This window comes from Hipposideros armiger, unplaced genomic scaffold (genome assembly GCF_001890085.2).
Source record: "Hipposideros armiger isolate ML-2016 unplaced genomic scaffold, ASM189008v1 scaffold_1388, whole genome shotgun sequence".
In the NCBI taxonomy this organism is placed as follows: domain Eukaryota; kingdom Metazoa; phylum Chordata; class Mammalia; order Chiroptera; family Hipposideridae; genus Hipposideros; species Hipposideros armiger.
Window position 1 is genome coordinate 71,703 of NW_017732738.1, and position 15,396 is coordinate 87,098.

At 35.1% G+C, this 15,396-nt stretch overlaps 1 protein-coding gene across 1 annotated transcript in view; it reads right to left on the reverse strand.

Moving 5' to 3' along the window:
- The window catches only part of GCSAML (germinal center associated signaling and motility like), a 43,116-nt gene that overhangs the window by 15,160 nt on the left and 12,560 nt on the right, over positions 1 to 15,396 (reverse strand). Inside the window, exons 2-3 of the mRNA XM_019633724.1 lie at positions 11,165 to 11,221; positions 5,059 to 5,108 (exon numbers count right to left, since the gene is read on the reverse strand). Of these exons, the coding sequence (XP_019489269.1) occupies positions 5,059 to 5,108; positions 11,165 to 11,221 (107 nt within the window). The remainder of the gene's footprint in view (positions 1 to 5,058; positions 5,109 to 11,164; positions 11,222 to 15,396) is intronic.

A 15,396-nucleotide genomic window follows, 5' to 3' on the forward strand; every position in this document is an offset into this window, starting at 1 on the left:
CTCAACATAATAAAGGCCATCTATGATAAACCCACAGCTAACATTATACTTAATGGGGAAAAGCTAAAACCATTCCCTTTAAGATCAGGAACAAGACAAGGCTGTCCACTTTCTCCACTTTTATTCAACATAGTCCTAGAAGTTCTAGCCACAGCAATTAGACAAGAAAAACAAATAAAAGGCATTCACATTGGCAAGGAGGAAGTAAAATTGTCATTATACACAGATGACATGATACTATATACAGAGTACCCCAAAGACTCCATCAAAAAACTATTGGAACGAATAGACAAATTCAGTAAGGTAGCAGGATACAAAATCAATACTCAGAAATCAGTTGCATTTGTGTATACTAATAATCAACTATCGGAAGGAGAAATTAAGAAAACAATTCCATTTACAATCACTTCAAGAACTATAAAATACTTAGGAATAAATTTAACCAAAGAAGTAAAAGACCTGTACTCTGAAAACTACAAGACACTGAAGAAAGAAATAAAAGAAGATACAAACAAATGGGAAAACCTCCCATGCTCATGGGTAGGAAGAATTAATATAGTTAAAATGTCCATATTGCCTAAAGCAATATATAAATTCAATGCAATTCCTATCAAACTACTTAGGGCATTTTCCACAGAAATAGAAAATGTAATCCTAAAATTTATATGGCACCAAAAAAGACCCCGAATAGCCACAGCAATCTTTAGAAATAAGAAAAAGGCGGGGGGAGTCACACTTTCAGACATTAGAACGTACTACAAGGCTACAGTAATCAAAACAGTATGGTACTGGCATAAAAACAGGCACATAGATCAATGGAACAGAATAGAGAGCCCATAATTAAATCCAGGCATATACGAGCAGTTAGTCTATGACAAGGGAAGCAAGAATTTACATTGGGGTCAAGATAGTCTAATAAATGGTGCTGGGAAAATTGGACTGCCATGCAAAGAAATGAAACTGGACCACTTCCTTACGCCATATACAAGAACAAATTCAAAGTGGACTAAAGACTTAAATATAAGACCTCAGACCATAAAACTCCTAGAAGAAAATATAGGGTCTAAAGTTGCAGACATTACCCTGAGCAATATTTTAACTGATACATCCCTGCGAGCTAGGGAAGTAAAAGAAAACATGAACATATGGGACTACATCAAACTTAAAAGTTTTTTCACAACAAAAGAAACCATCAATAAAACAAAAAGGAAGCCTACTGAATGGGAGAAGATATTTGTCAACAAGATGTCTGATAAGGGGTTAATATAAAAAATATATAAAATGCTCATGCAACCCAACACCAAAAAAACAAACAACCCAATTAAAAAATGGGCAGAGGATATGAAGAGACATTTCTCCAAAGAGGGCATACAGATGGCTAACAGGCATATGAAAAAATGTTCAACCTCACTTAGCATTAGGGAAATGCAAATAAAAACCACAATGAGACACCACCTCACCCCGGTCAGAATGGCTATCATCAATAAATCAACAAACAACAAATGCTGGTGAAGTTGTGGGGAAAAGGGAACCCTGGTGCACTGCTGGTGGGACTGCAGACTGGTGCAGTCACTATGGAAATCAGTATGGAGGTATCTCAAAAAACTGGAAATGGAACTACTTTATGACCCAGCAATCCCACTCTTAGGTATTTATCCAAAAAAACCCAAGACATTAATCAGAATAAATATGTGCACCCCTATGTTCATTGCGGCACTATTCACAATAGCTAAAAATTGGAAACAACCGAAATGCCCATCGGTAGACGACTAGATTAAGAAACTATGGTACATTTACACAATGGAGTATTACTCAGCTATAAAGAAGAAGGAAATAGTACCCTTTACAACAATATGGATGGAACTAGAGAACATTATGCTAAGTGAAATAAGTCAGTCAGAGAAAGACAAATACCATATGATCTCACTTATACGTGGATTCTAAAAAACTGAATCAATGAGAAATGTAAACAGAAGTAGTCTCAGAGACACAGAGGAAAAACTGAGGGTTGCTAGTTCGGACGGGGTGGGGATCAAGGAGAAGGGGAAGGAAGGGGACAATACAAATTGGTAACTACAATATGGCTTCAGGGATAGACAGGACAGTCTGGGGAATATAATCAATGATGCTGTAAATATTTTTTAGGGGACCAGATGGACTCATGTCTTGTTAGGGAGACCACTTCATAGTCGATGTAGAGGCCTGACCACCGCACTGTATATCTGAAGCTGATGTTGAATAATAATGTATGTCAACTATAATTATATATACATATAGTCACAGGATGCAGAGTAGAGAGTGGATATGGAGTCAATGGAATTGTAATAGATAAGCATGATATTGGGGGTGGGAGGGCAGTAGATGGGGTTTGGGGGTTGTTACTTTGTGAGGGGTGAAAAGGATAACTATTGCATTGTTCTGTACACCTGAAACTAACAATTAAAAAAAAAAGAAAATTGCTGAATGAATGAAAAAAAATAAAAAAGGCAAATACCTTATGATTTCACATATTTGTGGACTCTATAAAGAAACAAAATAAACAAACAAACAAAATAAACAAACAGAACAGAAACATCTTGTAGATACACACAAAAAATTGATGGTTGCCAGATGGGAAGGGAATGGGGAGATGGGTGAAAAAGGTGAAGAAATTACAAAGTACAAATGGTCAGTTATAAAAACAGTCATGGGACTGTTAAATACAGCATGGGGAATATAGTCAATGATATTGTAATAATACGAGGCCTGACAATTAAGCTCATAAACTTGTTACAACGACGATGTTAACCTTTTTTGATATCAGAGGGATTATTCATTATAAATTTGTACCAACTGGTCAAACAGTTAAGCAAGTTTTCTATTTGGAAGTGTTGAAAAGGCTCCGTGAAAAAGTTAGACGACCTGAATTTTTCACCAACAATTCATGCCTCTTGCATCATGACAATGCACCAGCTCACATGGCACTGTCTGTGAGGGAGTTTTTAGCCAGTCAACAGATAATGCTATTAGAACACCCTCCTGCTCATCTGATCTGGCCCCAAAGACTTCTTTCTTTACCCAAAGATAAAGGAAATATTGAAAGAAAGACATTTTGATGACATTCAGGACATCAAGGGTAATATGATGGCATCTCTGATGGCCATTCCAGAAAAGAGTTCCAAAACTGCTTTGAAGGGTGGACTAGACACTGGCATTGGTGCATAGCTTTCCAACTGGAGTACTTTGAAGGTGACCATAGTGATATTCTGCAATAAGTTATGTAACACTTTTTCTAGGGTGAGTTCGTGAACTTAATTGTCTGACCACGTATTTGTGGTGTCAGATGGGTAAAAGTCATAGAGGGGAAATCACTTCATAAGTTATATAAATGTTTAATCACTATGTTGAAACTAATGTAATATTGTATGACAACTGTAAGTGAAACTTTTAATATATAAATACATATAAGAATATGAATAATTTTAAACTAAAGACTTTGACATTTTAATGAAAAAGACAGATGTGATGAGAAAAATGTACCTTACAATGCTGACAAAATTAAACAGAGAATGTGAATACTTTATAACTACAAAAGCATTTGGATCTGCATGCAAAAAATTCCTCACAATAAACATCACCCTGGATCCCCATAGCTTCACCAGAAAAATCTACCAAATTTAGAAGAGGAAATAAGATCAATCATACACAAACTCTTTAAGAAAGTAAAAATATTCCCAGGCTGGTTCACTGAGGAGCACCAGCATTTTCTGTGTACTCAGAAAAGGGTAGTGTTAGATGATAAAGTGTGAGCTGTAACCCAGAATGCAAACAATGGAGTGTGGTGTCAAGTGGAGGAAGGAGCGATGTCAGGAGGGAGATGTGGAGCAACATTTGTAAGTGCTAGAGATGAAGACATTGAGATTAAGACTGAACATTTCATTTGTAAGTCTGTAGTTGTTACATTTGGGTAGAGGCATTCAACTTTTTGTTTCAACATGACCCACAGTTAGAAATATATTTTATGCCATGGTTTAGTACAACCATATACATTAAATTCAATCACAATAACTTTGTCATCAGAAAGGGTAAGTACTATATGATTTCACTCATATGCAATATGTAAAACAAAAGCAGCAAATAAACAAACAAAACAAAAAAACCTCATAGACACAGACAACAGAATGGTGATTACCAGAGGAGATGGGGGATGGAGGAAAGATGAAGAGGGTTAAGGGATCAAATATATGGTGTCAGAGGGAGACTAGACCCTGGGTGGTAAACACACAATGCGATATACAGATGATATATTATAGAATTGTACACTTAAAACTTATATAATTTTCTTAATTAGCGTTACCTCAATAAATTTAATTTAAAATAATGTCTCATATGACAATTTTATGTGCAATGCACTATGATGTTTTTTAAGTATGTTATGCCATTTATGGTCATGATAATGTTGGTGAAATACATTTATTTCATAGCCCATCAAATACACTCAGTGGAGCTGAGAGATGATTGGGAAATGCAAAGTTCCAAATAATGTGGCTATACAATGCCTTGAAGAAGCTTGACTGTAAGGTGAGAAGAGAGTAGAAGTACTAGCAATGAGAAAAAGTGAGTTTCCTTCAGATAGGCCTGTCCCAAGGCACTGAGATTGTTATTCATAATTGTGCATTTTAAGTAATTACATGATTACTACACCTAGATACTATGTCAAACAGAGCAAATGCATGAGCAAAAGAAAAAAAAATACACTTAACACCAGTAACATTCAAAATGGCCCTATTTTAAAATAACAAACAATATGGAAATTAAAATCGGTAGGATTTTGGTTAATTGCTTCCCATAGAACTTTATGACATGTTGCTTGAAATAAATTGTATATAGATACTGCTATTATACAAAGAACAATAAGATTATTTTTGTGAGACAAAAAATATGAAGACTAAGACATCTCTATAAGGACTCCAAGCAAAATTTCTCCCATCCTAACAGAGTATCAGAACCTCAGCAAATTTGGATGTTTAAATTGACAACTTCCCTAGTATAAAAAAATATTATCAAGCAATGACTTACTTTTCTTATCTTGACCTTGATTTTGTCTTTCAACTGTAGTCATTTCCTGCCTACAAGGAAAAGAGATTGCATGAAACACTCCAGTTATCTGAAGCTGAAATTGCGCTTGAAATAAATGTTTCATTGCTCTTAACCTAGATTGACAATTCAAAAGATAAATAAAAGTTTGCTTACCCTAGTTTTATTTTTCTGTAAAGCCATGAAATATAGCTGATAACACTGTATTATATAGTTAAAATCAGCTAAGAGAGTAGGACTTAAACTCTCTTACCAAAACAAAGAAACAAGCAAAAAAACAATGTGAGGTAATAGGTGTGTTAATTAACTCAATAGGGTGGGAACCTTTTATAATTTATACATATATCAAATTATGATGTACACTTAAATTTTTATTTTGAATTATATTTCAATAAAGCTGGAAAGAAAACACTAAATCAAGGGAAATAATTTAACTAATAGAGAATAAAACCCTTATTTTATGAAATTTAAGGAATTACCAGATTATCAGACTATATTTATTATCACATGTATGAACTATATATGTGCAATATAGTGAAATTTGGAAACATTCAAGGGAGAAGATTGAAAGTGAATTTATTTACCTGCTGTTCTTGGTGAGGGAGTATGTATCTTTAAAAGTAAATGAGAAGGTCCTAGAAATCTTAAATACAAATTTACAATGATAGATATTAATAAGTGTGAGGTAGTGATGAGAGCAATAGAGAAGATTTCTACAGGGACATGATTCCATACCACAACAGACAGGGGTTAAGAGGGAATGGAGTTGCCAACACATCACATTTTGTTCCTCTGTCTTACAGACTACTAAACTTGAGGGGAATAAGGAGGTAACCAAGGACACCACCTATAATGACCTGCCCACCTCAAGGTTGGTATACACATAGAACAGGAATGTGCCCAGGGCACAGGGAAGAGAACATTGGGTGAGGAATCAGTCTGAGAAAACACCAAAATCAATCCTGAATCTTAGCTTTTTTCTTTTCTTTGTACAAACGTACAAAGATTCACACACACCATTTTATCTCACAAATTACTTGCTTCTACTTGAAGTAGTAAACACAGAGTTGCAAACATGAACTGGATAACAAAAATAATGCACAAAAAAGCAGAAACAACATATTAAAGGCAGATAAGGCAGTACTTATATTTTTAATTATTGTTAATAATAATAATAATAATAATAATAATAATACATGGAGAGGGAAAGTGGGCTATCATCAGTCAGGAAAATACCGTAATAGAAAGAAATTATAAAATGTTTAGAGAAATTAAAACAGCATTAAAAGCATCAAAAACTAATAGAAATTCTTCTCAAAATAAGTTAGTAGCATGTAAAGCATGCTTAAAATAAAAATTAAATGGTAGAAAATGAGGAGGTAGAGTGGTTAGAGAAAGGGTGATAATCATGAAAAAAAAAAACAAGACCTAACATAATTGTTATTTCTGGAGATGAGATCCAAACAAATCAAACAAAAGTATCCAATGATATAATAAAAGAAAACTCCTGAAATAAAGACTTGCATCTCAAAATTGATTTTACAAAAAAACAAACAAAAAAAATCACATGGAACACTGAGATGTACAATAGCTTCTGAACTTCAAGAATAAAAAATGAATTCTAGAACACCCATTGCAAAAACATATGTAAAACCAAAAGGTCAATAAAGTGAGTTTAAGGTGGGCCAGACTCCATACTTGGAGCCACACACGCAAAGTTGTGAGGAAAAGAGGATAATCCCAGCACTATATGACCCTCCAAGGAAAGAAAACATAGTGTCAAATATCTTAGTACTCAGCGGATATAAAACCTATGAGTTCTTTAGGGGAAAAAAAGAAAAAGAAAACAAAAGATGAATGTAAAACCACATTTGAATTTTGTGAAAGGAAAATTTGTATTGCAAAAAGGTTGGTGACTGACGAGTCCAGCTCGCTCAGCCAGCTGCCTGTGGCTCTGAGGGTCTGGCCATGAGTACAAGCCTGTCTAACTAAGTCCAGGCTGTGAATTACTACCACCTGCTGCTAATTTTCTGCTCTCTGTCTTAAATACAGAGAACAGCTCTGGGTCCTGTGCCTCGCTGCAACTCCCAGAGAGTGAAAATCTCTGGAATTTCTTTTTAAAGAAAAACTTTTAATTAACCTGTGTTATGAACTGTGCCCCTCCCCCCCCAAAATTGATGTGAAGTCCATCTCCCTTACTCCCCCACCCCCCAGACCTCAAAATGACACTGTATTCAGAGACAGGGTCTTTACAGAGGTAATTTCGTTCAAATGAGTCATTGAAGTGGGTCCTAATCCAGTTCGAGTGGTGTCCTTTCAATAAGAGGAAATTTGGACCCAGACAGGCACAGATGGAAGACAGTATGTAGACACAGGGAGAAGACAGGCACCTACAAGCTCAGGAGAGGGGCCTCAGGAGAAGCCCATGCTGCCAGCACTTTGATCTTGGACTCAGGGCCCCCAAGACTGTAAGAAAAGAAATTTCTGTTGTTTAAGTCTCCCAGTTTGTGATACTTTGTTATGGCAGCCTGAACAAAGTAATACAGCCTGATAGTGGAGTTTGGACCAGACAATACTAGGTATTAATACTCTGTTCCCCCTCATCCTCCTTATTTGCTGAGGGAGTGTCCTGCCATTTCCCCACTTTCGCTCACCCTTCCACCGCATAGACCTTCTCACACCCCAAAAGATAAAGCCGTTAGCAAATCTCCCTTCTCTCATTTCAGAACTAGATCCAGATAAGAGATGTCATGACAAAGATGAAAACCCCAAACACCTACAACTGTCATAAATTGTTACCCACCAACATATTTAGAATCAATATCAAGCAAAGAAAAAGAAAATGTGAATATTAACTCAAACAAAATAGCAGTAAATTAATTTTCCACAGCCAATAACAAAAGGTAAGAAAAATAAGGACATAGACTATATGAAATACATAATTAATTATTTCTTTAATAGATTAATTTCAAAATTGTGATCCTTAAACAAAAATTTATATAGTAATTTTCAAAACTTATGGGGGATAATAAACATAATGCTAGTTCATGTTTATGGAATGCTAGTTCCAGCCAGGCATTTGTGGTAATGAATAGAAACTGATTTTTTTAAATGTTATTTTTACAACCACAATCTAAAGTTGTAGTGTTTAAAAATGTTAAGACTATTAGACATATGAAGAAACTAAAATTAAAAGGTAAAAGTAACATGTCAAAGTTGATACATAATATATGACAAAGAACTTTGATGAAATTCACAAAGGAGAGATAACACAGATGCTTATAATAAGGCAATAAAATTAGAACTTAATGTGAAAAATGTAAAACAATGCTTGAAATTAAAAACTACTCAGGTCCAAGAACAAATAAAAAGCAAAGTAACAAAAATATTGGATAATAGCGTTTCCTTTAACAAAATGTGGGCTACAGATAAAATATTTTTAAAGTAAAGGTTACATTCTTACATATCTCCATTTCTAAACAAAAAGAAATTGAAAACACAAAAAGTAAGTTTTTAATACAAAACAGTTAGAATAGCAACAATTTCAAAAACTAAGGTAAGCAGAAGTAAGAACTCAATCAAGATAAAAGTAACAACACTGTGCCATCCTAGAAAAAGCAAAACAGAAATCAGGCCAGCAGTTCAAAAGGCTGTGGGTAAGCAGAGAGGGAGTGGAAATATTTTATACCTTTAGTGAAGGTGATGGTTACATGACTATGTTTTTCTAAACTTACCAAATTATTTACCTGAAAAGGGTGAATTTTACTGTACTATAGTTCTACAAACCTAAATTTTTAAAAAGTTAAATGACTTGAAAGAGCTCATATTATCATTTTGATAAATATATTTGAAGTCATGAGTTGAATTAATGATATTCTAATAAAAATAAGATAACCAAAATTTACTCAGGAAAATGTAGATAATGTAACTTGATTCAAAGAGCATCATCCTGTCAAATTAGCCAAAAACAAAACTGAATCATTTCTAGCCCATATAAATCTTATATGTATTTGACTGAAATTAATTGAGATGGTCAAAATGGTTGAGATTTTCCTCTCCGAGTTGGTTAAAATTCTGTGTCTCACTCATAGAATTTGCTTGCATGGGGACACCCTAGACACATGTAATTTTACTTAGTCATTGTCTGTTTGTAATAGATTTGCTTATATTTGAAAACGTTGACACTTCAGTTCCTGTAACTGGGAAAAATTAGAGATTATCAGCTAGTGCAGATCTCACTTTAGACATGATAAAGCTCAACTCTGTACAGAACTGACTCATGGCAGCCTGGAAGAAGGAACTTGGTTCAATAACATCACCAGATGTTTGCTATCTGCTCTCCAGCTACAGATTTAAAGGGAGTTGCAGAGTCACACAGTCCAAGCACAGCCACGCCACTGTTTCTACTTTTATCTTAGTGCAGAGAAAGTGTAGCTGGGACATAGGAAATGGAGGATTCCTGCAAATATCTTTTCATATCACCAACAAGTAGCTGGGTCCTCTCTTCAGCCCCCCACCCTTTCACACTGTGTAAAACAAAAAGGCCTATCTCCAAGATAGAAACCCAGACCTTGAGATGAAATGATTAGAAAAGAGGCTGAGTGCCAAGATATGAAAAGCCCATGATTAACAAACAAGGCATGGTGTTTCTGTTCATCTAAGCTGAGTAAGCTATCAGTGGCCAGTTATCTGATGTTTTTCCACTGTATTTTTTTTCTTTTTTCTATTGAGTGTTTTGTAAGGGTTGGTCCACAGATAGGCCCTAGTAAGTCAGGTAGTGGTTAGTGCCTCGAAAGCACATGGTAAACTAATATAAAGTTACAAGCTGAGAGAAAAACAAGGCAAGTACAGGCAGAGGGCAGTGCAGGAAATCCACAGGGATTTCCTACGGAGTGTAGTCAGGGGCCTTGCAGAAGAGAGTGAGAGCCCATATTTCCAGGGAGAGATGCCGGAGAGCACAGGCACAGGAATGAGAAACCGTTTGCACAGCACAGCACATTGATCTGAAGCCCTGCAGTGAGGCTTAAGCCTAGAGGCCTGAAGAACAGGAAATGAGAGCAGGGTGCCTGGAGGACACTGTGTGAGAATGAGGAGTGGAGAATGAGATTGGGCAGGCACACAGGGCTCAATCCTTATAGGACTGTAGTCCCTGGTAAAGAGTTTGGACTTTATTCTGGATGCAATAGAGAACCATCGAAGAGTCTACAGGAAAGACATGATAACACATTTTCTAAATGTTATCCTGGCTAAACATAAAGAATATAAACATAAAGCAAACTTCCTTTATTTCAGCTACAGATTTAAACATTTGCTTTATATATGAGGTCAGACAATTATGTTTGCGAACTCATCCAAGAAAAAGTGCTACATACTTCATTACTGACACTATGGTCACCTTCGAAGTATTCTCCTTGGGAAGCTATGCACTGTCGCCAGTGCCTAGTCCACCCTTCAAAGCAATTTTGGAACTCTTTTTCTGGAATGTCCATCAGAGCTGTCGTCATATTACCCTTGATGTTCTGAATGTCAGCAAAATGTCTTCCTTTCAATATTTCCTTTATCTTAGGGTAAAGAAAGAAGTCATTGGGGGTCAGATCAGGTGAGTAGGGAGGGTGTTCCAATACTGTTATTTGTTTTCTGGCTAAAAACTCCCTTACAGACAGTGCTGGGTGAGCTGGTGCATTGTCATGATGCAAGAGCCATGAATTTTTGGCAAAAAATTCAGGTCGTCTAACTTTTTCACACAGCCTTTTCAGTTTCCAAATAGTAAACTTGCTTAACTGTTAGTCTCCAGTTGGTACAAATTCATAATGAATAACCCCTCTAATATCAGAAAAGGTTAGCAACATTGCTGCAAAAAGTTTGTGAACTTAATTGTCAGACCTCATATAACCATTAAGAAGCAATGCATGTACACTAATACCCCATGTCTCATTTAGACTGAGTCACCATCTAACCTTCTGCCAAGCCTTACAGGAAGTCACCAAAGAGCTCTATGATTGTGATTCTAAAAGATGTTCACTCTCACAGGACAGAAATTTGGGGAGTAAATTTCAGAGAAAAACACTCTGGTATGCTGTGTTCTTACCGTTTCTGTTCCACGTCTGGGTTTACCTTCCTGAGCTTTTGATTGTCTCTGAGGCAACTAAATGAAAACACATAAAAAAAATTAAGTAAAATAAAAAGAGGTTGTTACCTCCCTCAAAATGTTTTCACACCTTGTCTAGCTTTCTCTATCATTAAGACAAAGCCTGCCATTTTTTTTTCCAAACTTATCTTTCCTTCAGAATTGACATGCAGTCACAGACATAAAATGCAATTCAGAAATTAACCACAAAGGCCAGGCTAATAATGGGATGAAATGCCTATAGTCTGGCCTTTGATTCTCTCAGGTTTGTATTTCATAATCAGGAAATTTCCAGGGCTGAAATTTATCATGATCTATGTAAACTTCCTGAGTTTCCAGAAGAGGTGGGAGGGGTCAAAAGAGTAGAGGGAGCCTAACAACCTAAGTACAGAAAGGTGGGGCTTCCCCAGCAGCCTAGGTGAGATCAACAGCTCACCCACATCCATCCCATGGAGTATTAGGACTGTTAACCGTGGTTCTCAGAGCCAGAGCAAGCTTCTCCCAGCCCTGTTATTGGCCACCCATGTACAATATAAGGTGCTGTGATCTTCACCTACATTCAGGGAAGTTAATGTTGTGCATATTACTCTTGTGCTCCCCCATCAATTATCACCATCCTTGGGAGAATCAAGCAAGCACTTATAAATGATGAAGTGGAGGCCAGAGAAATCAGTACCTTGCATGCTTACACAACAGTTAGCAACACACCCCAGCTTTCCAATACACCTGTTGTCCAATCATAGCACTTCTTTGAATACTCTTTTCTCTCTATTATCACACTCCTTCCTGCTTGCATATAAAATATCATAGGATATGCCATGAGCCTTGTGCATGCTTACTGCCAATATTCAGTGTAGGCATTTCCTCAGTGTTGATGTTAAAAAGTACATAAACATTGTTGGACATTGACATACGTTAAATGCAAAGTAAGTCAAATTTGCAGAATAAGAGCCCCTTTTCTTTTGTAGGATTAGATCTGATGTAGAGATTTCTGGATAATAGTCACAAGCACTCAAATTTGAATGTAATAATTACTTAGTATAGATTGTACATCTGGAAAAATTTAATTTCACTGGCCCCTATCTTCTTTTTCTGTTTCCCTCAAGTCCAGTTTCCTCGTGATTTCACCTTCCTAAACTGGTCAATAAAGAAAGAATGCTAAAATTATTGTCTTTGAGGTTATTAGTGAGTCACTGACTTACCCTTCTAAAGACTGTTCATATTTTAAAGCTAAAATCAGGAGCATAAGGTCCATAATGTTAGTGGGAATCTAATTAGAATTCCATGTCATTAATACTACTGATTATAAATGGATACTAAATTCCACCATACATGAAGTAAAAGTTTGTTTTGTTTTGTTTTAAATCAGGAGGAATTCAGATAATAACAGGCAATAGGCGATGTACAAAGACTTGTTGACTGAATTAAAAAAATCATCTAATACTCTATCATTAAAAAGATCAAATTAAGCGTTAAAATGTATTGGCCAAAATATTGAGATTATGGGTGATTTTTCCATACACTTTTGTTTTTTTTAACATTCCAACTGACATTAGTTTAAGACATAACTCTAAAAAATAAATCTAAATAAATATTCAAAATATCCACAATGAGCACACTGTTACTCCATCAAGCAATAAAGTTAAAATCTAGTGAAATAATAATAAAAAATGTACATATGTCTAGAAATTAGGTAATATAATAAGTAATCCTTATTTTAAAGACTAAAGAAACTTTCTTAAAACACTTATAATAAAATAATTGTAAAAGCTATAGAAGACTATTTGAAGGATATAAAGAAAAACATAAAGAAAATGAGTTGCTAAAATACATTTATAAGAAAACACAAAGTAAGCAGTTATCTAAAGACGTTGGAAAAAGAAAGAGAAAACAACAAAAGTTATGGGCAGAAGTAAACGTAATAGAGACTCAAATATTAAAAAATAACATCAGTAAGATGGACAAAAGTCTGACAAGGTCAATTAAGTTAAAAAAAATAAAAGGGACCAAAAATAATACAAAAGTGAATTTCAGAATAAGTACTACATGAATAAAGCAAATATTATGAACAATTATATATATAATAAACATAACGACTTAAAATGGATAAATTTAATGAAATAAAATGCAAAAACTGGTACTTGAATACTTTCCAGACCTCAAAAATTCTAGCCCACATAGTTTCATAGAAAATTTAACCATGCTTCATGTGACAAATGTATTCTCTCTTAACAAGATGTTCCAGAAATAGAAAAATAGAAAATAATGCCAAACCCACTTAATGAGATTAGAATATTCTTTATTTCAAAATTAAATATAGGGGAAAAAAACATAGGCCCAATTCAGTCATGAAAATGCAATAATAATCAGTAAAATATGAGCTAGCTAAACCTAAAATTTGCAATAAACATAATATACATGAAAATTAAGTGGGCTTTATCCCAGAATTTCAAGGACAGGTCATCAACACAAAATATTTTAATATAATTTACCACATTAGAAAATTACCAGGTTATCTCAATAGTTTCCAAAATTTGCATTTGATAATATCTGGCCCTGTTAACAATTTTAAAAAGTCACACAACTGATTTTAAGGTAAAACTTCCTTGTTTTGACAAAACAAATGTACCAAAAATATACGGCAAACTTTATGGAAACAATTCAGAAAAAATATCTAAGATCAGTTACAAGAACACTGATATTTTAAGCATAATAATGATATAAAACAAGATAAGGTCTGAGCTATTAGAAATTAAAAAAGGAGAAAAAATATTTAACTTTATAGATATAAATTAACTTGTAGAAAGCCCAGTCAAATTAAAACCATTCAAAAAATTGAGGAAGTCAGCAAGATTGGTAGATTAAAAAATAACCTTACAGAATTCAGTAGCATTTTAACAAGAAAATAATGTACTTCATAAATTTAATGTTGTAAATGATATCTAAAACTCAGCCTAACAAAGAATGAAAGAGAAACAGAAATTACAACTCTACTAAAATACATTTAAAATGTTTAAATAAATGTATTATAAACAATTGTTTTGATTGAAATAGTGTATTTGCATAAATGTAGCATTTTGCACTCAAATTAATCTATATACTCTGTGTATCCCAATCAATATTCAAGTTGGCACTTTTGATAAAATCAACAAATTCAGTTATAAATAAATATGGGAGGATAAAGTTCTCAAAGAGATAAATCAGTTTTGAAACAAAGAACAAAGATGGCATGTTCTGGACACCATTAACAGACAACATCAACGTCCATTCCACCTTGTTTCTGGTTAAAGAAAAAAGCAACAACTTCCCTCCTCAGACTCATTCACTATCCATATTCAGGCTGCAGATTAGGTGCTGCCCAAAGTGTCAAGAGGCCTGTGTGGCTCTTCCTCTGACAAGCAGGCCCAGAGACAGAAAGTCTTTATACATTAATGGTCTAGTGTCCATTCTCCATCCTCAGTTAGCGCTGGTGGGAATTCTTAAATGTGGATTCACTCCAGCAGCCCCCTGGGTCAATTCTGTAGGGTGAGGGAACTTAGCAAGAGGCTCAGCCATTCCAGTGATATTCCAAACACCTAGTTCTTCATATTGAAACACATCCTGCTGGAGAAAAAAAAATCTACCATAGTTTGTATTTCCTGTGCCAGTCCTCTATGATGACTTCACACCTGATGCCAAGTCATGTTACAAAGTCATAATAACAAAAACAGTAAAAGAACACAAGAAATAGGCCAATGTAAAGAAACTGAGTACAAAGAAACAGATTCATCTTTAAGGAGAAACTTAATATATAATAAAGAAGGAACCACAATTCAATGGGAAAAGAAAGGAGCTTCCAACAGATGAAGCTGCGAAATCAGGCTCACTTTTGGAGAGAGCAGGGAAAAAAGCAAAACCCTTGCTTTATGCCATACAAGTATACTAATAAGGATTAAAGATCTAAATAAGAAATCAGTCAAACAACATTCAGAATAATAGCTTTGTCATGGAGAGTGGGAAAAAACTTCTTCATAAAACCCAGAAGAAGAAACCAGAAATTCCACTCCTAGGCAATTACTTAATTAAAAAGGAAAACATACCCCCACAAAACATTTATTGGTGGGGGCCGGCCGAGTGGCGCGATGGTTAAGAACTCGCTTGGGATGCCAGAGGGCCCCGGTTCGGATCCCACACATGAGGGCCAGTGACACTGC